Source organism: Chrysochloris asiatica, unplaced genomic scaffold, assembly GCF_000296735.1.
Source record: "Chrysochloris asiatica unplaced genomic scaffold, ChrAsi1.0 scaffold00326, whole genome shotgun sequence".
NCBI lineage: Eukaryota > Metazoa > Chordata > Mammalia > Afrosoricida > Chrysochloridae > Chrysochloris > Chrysochloris asiatica.
Window position 1 is genome coordinate 1,963,995 of NW_006408844.1, and position 6,696 is coordinate 1,970,690.

The following is a 6,696-nucleotide window of genomic DNA, read 5'->3' on the forward strand; positions in this document are numbered from 1 at the left end:
GAAACTACCAGCCGCTCCGCGGGAGAAAGATGAGGCTTTCTACTCCCGTAAAGATTTACACCCTCGGAAACCCTGTACAGGGTTGCTATGGGTCGGAACCCACTTGAAGGCACTTAACAACAACAACAACATAAAATGCAATCTGATTTTAGAGATGTTAAAACTTCAAAGAGTAGGGGTCTTGGCATCAGTTAACATTGATCCATCACCTAACACATGCGACCACCCTCAAAGAACCCTGGGGTCAGGAAGAGCCACGTTCATTTCACAGGAAACAGGCTCAGGTAAGAAGAGGTAGCAGAGCCAGGCCTCAGTCCCAGGTGTGTCTGACTCAGAGTCAATATTGAATTGAATATTAGATATGGAGGTCAATGAAAGTTTTAAGTACCGCAGGAAAAGGTTTGTTTCCCTTAGTTGCTATGAGGAGGAGGCAACCTCTGTTTTACACATGAGGAGAGCAGGGTAGGAAAGAAAGATCTTACTGTCAGTCAGTGGTTATGTCTGGATTTGAACACAGATCTGTTATAAGGGCAAGGACTCAGGCCACGGTCACATACATTGTGTTTTGGTCATTGTTTTTGGCCACAGAGAGAGAGTTCGCAGACAAGAATTAAGGTTGGTTTTAGGGTACTTCCTGCCCAGGACACAGACCCCTCACTTAGCAGGTGGAGTGGAAAGTCCAGTTCAGCACAGGTTCCAGAGCAGGGTATACAGGTACACACAGAGCTGGCTGAGCTGAGGGTCCTCCTTCAGAAGGAATTCCCTGCCATGTGGGAGCAACCAAGCCCTGACTGCAGAGACCCACAGCCTCAGACAGCATGTCCTCAAGCCAAGACCCCCTCTCCAAAGCAGAGACATGTACTTGGCCACAGCTGGGCCCTGAGGAATAGGGCAAAGGTCCGGTGGCAGGGATAAACCCAGGGTGTGCAGTTGGAGGTATGTGGGCTATGATCTTATATGGGCATGTTTTTTGTAGTAGACTCTATGTTCTGCCTCCCGCTACAGCACACTGGGACGAGAAATTTCACCATAAGATGGTGGACAACCGTGGCTTCATGGTGACCCGGTCCTATACTGTGGGCGTTACGATGATGCACCGCACAGGTAGGTGCCTAGGTGCCTTGCAAAGCAAGGGGATGAGAGGAGGTGTCTGAGGGGACTGGTCTGCCCCCACCCCCAGCATGCCCGAGTCCTGCTCTTCCTTTCTTCCAGGCCTCTACAACTACTTTGACGATGAAAAGGAGAAACTGCAAATTGTGGAGATGCCCCTGGCCCACAAGCTCTCCAGCCTTATCATCATCATGCCTCACCATGTGGAGCCCCTTGAGCGCCTTGAAAAGCTGCTGACCAAGGAACAGCTGAAGATCTGGATGGGGAAGATGCAGAAGAAGGCTGTTGCCATCTCCCTGCCCAAGGGTATGGTAGAGGTGACCCATGACCTACAGGTGAGGGGTAGCCTAACTCAGGGGCCTTCAGAGCTTAAGGGAGAAGAGGGCTTGGGGCAGTCATTCATCAACTCAGCAGGTCTTCTCTGAGACCCCAGGTAGCCAGGCAGTACTGGGCTCTCCTGTGGCAGAGGCTGAGGGAGGAGGTCTGGGCCCTTCCCTTGGGAAGGTGGAGATCACAGCAATAGCAAAATATAATTGAGCACTTGCTGCATGCCAGGCATTCTTCTAAGAGTGTTATATGTATATTAGACTTTTAATCCTCAAAACGAATTTTTAGGAGGAACTAAAGGCATTCTTTGTGTTTTCTGCAATTTACTTTGAAGATACTGTGTTGTTGTTTTTTACAAACTGAAGGTTGTGACAGCCCTTCTAGCAAGTCTATTAGCACCATGTTCCCAATAGCATGTAGTCACTTTGTGTCTCTGTCACAATTTGGTCATTCTCACAACATTTCAAACTTTTCAGAATGCTATTGCACCCTTAAAGGAGCTCTGGTAGCGTAGTGGTTATGAATCGGGCTGCGAACCTTAAGGTCAGCAGTTTGAAACTACCAGCTGTTCCACAGGAGCAAGATGAGGCTTTCTGCTTCCGTAAAGATTTACAGCCTCAGAAACCCTGTACAGGGTCGCTATGAGTCAGAACCGACTCCAAGACACATAACCAACAACAACAAATTGCATCCTTAATAGACTACACTACAGTATAGACATAACTGTTGTATGCATCGGAAAATCAAAGAATTCGTGTCACTTGCTTTATTGTGACAATCCCTTTATTGTGGTATGTCTATATAGTCTGTTTTATAGATGTGGAAACTGAGATTCAGAAAGGTTCAGTAACTTGTCCAAAATTATATATAAGTCCTAGAGTTATGTGGACATAGTTCTTAAACTTGAGGGTGTTAAGAATCACTTGGAGAATATTACAGAAAGGTTCTTGGATCAGTGGCTCTGGGTTGGTGTCAGGGAACGTGACTATTGAATAAGCTGTTGGTGCTGATGCTGTTGGTCCATGAAACGAACTTTGTTAAAGCCCTGTTCAGTATTACTCAGACTACCAAGGTTGAATTCTGACTTTTTTCCTGAGCCTCATATCCCTCACCTGTGAAGTGGGCATTAGAATCCCTTGCTGGATTGCCCCGAGGATTAAGAAGCAGTAGTTTGAAGGGCCCGGTGCAATGTTTGGCATATGTAAGGTTCATCCTCTTTGAGGAGTAGATGGGGCGGGAGATGGTAAGCCACATGGATGGAGGGTGAGGGTCTGTGAACTTTACCTGCCATGAGTTCACCTGGTGCTCACCTGGTTCCACAGAAACACCTGGCTGAGCTGGGCCTGACTGAAGCCATCGACAAGAACAAGGCAGACTTGTCACGTATGTCAGGCAAGAAGGACCTGTACCTGGCCAACGTGTTCCATGCTACCGCCTTCGAGTGGGACACAGAGGGCAACCCCTTTGACCAGGACATCTACGGGCGTGAAGAGCTCCGCAGCCCCAAGCTGTTCTATGCTGACCACCCCTTCATCTTCCTGGTGCGAGACACCCAGAGTGGCTCCCTGCTGTTCATTGGGCGCCTGGTTCGGCCCAAGGGTGACAAGATGCGTGATGAGTTGTAGGACCCCAGGGCAGGCACGGGATGTCAGGAGACAGTCGAAGGCTCCTGAGACATATGGGTGCTATGATGGGGGGTAGGGGGGTGGGGATCTAAGGTACTGGCCTTGGACATTCCATGGGGTAGGGTGGGAAATCAGACCAGATTGCCCAGTATCTGAGTGAACCTTGCCAGCCCGAATCCACTGTGCTTGGATATGGGGCCCCTGATACCATGATGCTGGACCCAGAGAAGCCATGGCCTGTGTGACTCAGGCAGTAGCCATGGGCTCTGGCCTCAGACTCCTAGGATCAAGCTTCAGTGTCCATATTTATAACCAAGTGCTTTTTCATCTGTGAACCGGAATCGAGCTGGCAGGGACGGTTCAGCCCAGCTCTGTCCCATCCTTTTCCCAGTTTCCCTCAACTACAAACTAGGTGCTGCAGCCCCTGGAACCAGGCATCCCTAGAGGGGCCATGGCCCTGGCCCTGGCTTCAGTGAGGGTGTATTGGAAAGTAGCTCACTGGAGGGGAACCTGGTAAACTCTGCTTAAGAATCATTGCATCAGACATCACAGGGATGAAGTTTTTTTTTGTTTCTTTCCTTTTCTTTTTTAGTTTTTCAAAGATGGGAAGGGAAGGGGAAATACAAGCCTTTGTTGCTGTCAAACCAAGAACTTATGTGTATAATTTTGTTTTTCAATAAAACTTTTCCAATGAAGTTTTGTTGGAACCTGGAAGAAGACGATGGTTGGGAGAGTCCCATGTCACTGTTCTTAAGGGATAAGGTCTTACTTTGTTAAACTGAGTTTGCTCCTAACAGTCCCTATCTGGACCTGAAAAGTTGGCAATTAACTTCATGCAAATAATACCGTGGCAGGCCCACCACATGCTGACTGGGGAAATTGTATTTAGAAAGGTGGTTATCTCATTGCCTGTGGCAGCTGCAGATAGCTGGCTGTGGAGCCTGGATGCTGGTGTGGCCCTGGAGCTCAGGACATCCCAGTCCTGTTGTGCATGGCCTCAGTTGTCAGCCCCTAGCCCTTTGGTTCCAGCTGACCTCATTCCGTCCCCCGAGACAGAGGGCACAAACTTAGCCACATGTTTAGTAGGTTGCTTGGCTTTGGGTAGGGTCTTGGAGGGAAAAAAATTGTGGGGATTCCTTGCTCTCAGGTAACACAACATGTTGGGCTTGTAGCATCCCTCCTGAAACAAGCCTTTAATGGCCCAAAGACGGAAAGAGACTGATGTTTAGGGAGGCAGAGGAAATTGGATTCTAGCTCCATCTCTGCTACTTGCTAGGTGTGTGGCTTTGAACAGGTCACTTCCTCTCTCTGGGCATCTTTCCCTGGCTTCCCTCTGCCAACAGACTACCATGGGGGTTGTTGGTATAGAGAGGAAGTCCCTACCTGGTCAAGCACCCCAGCTATAGTCCTCTAAGCTGTGAATGGGGTTGCAAAAGGGCTAACTGATTCTTTCCCGTTACTTCCATAATGGGGATCAGAAAAGCTGCTCAGAGTCCCAGGTCCTTCTTGTGCTGCAGAAGCAGGAAATCAGATCTCTACCCTCAAGGTGGAGTCTTGGGACAGTGTCAAGTGTGCTCTAGTCTCCTGATCTTTTGCCAAACTGATTCCCCTGCCCCAGGGCCTTGACAATTGTGGTTCTCTCAAGTCTTGGCAGTATAGCCTTCTGTACTAGGACTCAGTTAAAATGTTGTCTGCTTGGAGAAGTCTTAAATTGTCTACTACCAAGCGGCCCCTCTCCCACCTCAGTTTCTCTACTGGTTCCCTATTTTATTGGCTTCTTATCACAATGGCATTACCTACTTAGTGACATGTCCTCTGTCTCTCCCCTGCTAGAATGGAAGTCCCATGAGAATTTGGGCCATGTTTGTCTGTTGATCCACTGTGTGTCCTACACCTAGATTCAGCATTTTATACACATGAGGCACTTGAACTGTGTTTGCTGAGTGAATAAATGAAAGGGCTGTGTTAGAAGGTGTCCCAGGGCTGTGGGAGTGCAGTGGAATAAGCCAGGACTGCCTGGGGAGATCAAGGAAGGCTCCCAGAAGGAGCTTGCATCTGGGCCCCCTTGAAGGGTGAGTAGGCATTTCTTAATCAAAATAATGGTTTAAATAATACCAGCTGGTGCAGTACTGTAGGATGAGCACTGGACCACAAGGTCAGTTTGAACTGCAACTTACCAGCTGCTCTTCAGAAACTTTTACAGGGTCACCATGAGTCGGAACTGACTAGATAGAACTAAACAACAATGACCACTTTGTGTTGTGTGCTTGCTGTTAAGGGTATTGCAACTCACAGCAACCCTGTATGACAGAACAGAACTGCCTCACAGGTTTCCTGGCCTGTAATTTTCACAGGGGTAGACCACCAGATTGTTTCTTCTATGGAGCGGCTGGTGGGTTTTGAATCACTAACCTTTTGGTTAGTAGCTGAATGCTTAACCATTTGTCAATAGGACACTTTGTTAGGTACCATCAAGTCGGTACCGACTCATACCAACTGTATGCACAGCAGAACAAAACACTGCCCGATCCTGGGCCAACCTCACTACTGTTGCCACACTTGAGTCCATTGATGCTGCCACTGGGCCAATCAATCTCATTGGGGGTCTTCCTCTTTTTATCTGACCCTCCACCTTACCAAACATGATTTCCTTCTCCAGTGACTGGTCCCTCCTGACAATATGTCTGAAGTATGAGAAACGAAGTTTGGCCATCCTGGCCTCCAAGGAGCACTCTGGCTGCACTTCTTCCAACACAGATCTGATGGTTCTTTTGGCAGCCCATGGCACTTTCAATATTGAGAGTTTCAACAAGTTTGTGGAAAAATGAATTAAAATATAATGGTATAGAAAGCTTGTAAGTCCATCTTCTGCCTATAACTCATTGGAATATCTAAATTGGGGCTATAACGTGCCCAGTGAAGGAGGCTTTCTGCAGAGCCTCTGCATTACATAAGACTATAGATGGAAGACTGAACCATATCCAGATCTTCAGAGATGGGAAATTTCCACCTGAAAGGACGCGCAGACCAGCCTGGAGCGGCTAGAAGAACAGAAGATTCTTCTTGAAAGAAAAACCTACAGGAAAAATATAAAACCATATAGGCAGACTGACTGATTACTATAAGAACAAGCAAGTTGCTTGCCCAGGAGACGTCAAGGCAAGTAGTCAGGTCCCCTCAGTGCAAACCCTCTTCTAAAACTAAGACTCAATGGGAATACATGCTCTGGTGACCATGCTCATCACCCATAAGGGGAAGTGAGGGAAAAACAGCAATGAAGCGGCGAGCTAAGCCCTACAATGTTCAATAGACTTCTGTGAACCTGGGTGGAGACCTGGTCGGCCAGCAGTGTGGCAAGACCTGGGGACTCTTGGGCCCAGAGTCAGTGACACAGCCACAGAGAACTAGAGTGGAGAATGACACATCCAGCTGATAAGAGAGGGGATATGTGCAAGAACACCCACACGCTCAGATGATATCCACTTGACCTGGCTTCAATGACTGGATAAACAGAGCTCAACCCTAAGAAGAAAGAGGAGGAAAAAAGCGTCATCTGATACAATTCGATAAACATGACCTACACCTATAAATGCAGTAGCTCAAAAGAGGAAACAAATCCCTGCTGCAAGAACTA

At 47.9% G+C, this 6,696-nt stretch overlaps 1 protein-coding gene across 1 annotated transcript in view; it reads left to right on the top strand.

The window, feature by feature from the left end:
• SERPINH1 (serpin peptidase inhibitor, clade H (heat shock protein 47), member 1, (collagen binding protein 1)) overlaps positions 1 to 3,179 on the top strand; it is a 16,431-nt gene extending 13,252 nt beyond the window's left edge. Inside the window, exons 4-6 of the mRNA XM_006875423.1 lie at positions 1,006 to 1,104; positions 1,213 to 1,445; positions 2,760 to 3,179. Of these exons, the coding sequence (XP_006875485.1) occupies positions 1,006 to 1,104; positions 1,213 to 1,445; positions 2,760 to 3,062 (635 nt within the window). The 3' untranslated portion in view covers positions 3,063 to 3,179. The remainder of the gene's footprint in view (positions 1 to 1,005; positions 1,105 to 1,212; positions 1,446 to 2,759) is intronic.
• The last annotated feature ends 3,517 nt before the right edge of the window (positions 3,180 to 6,696 follow it).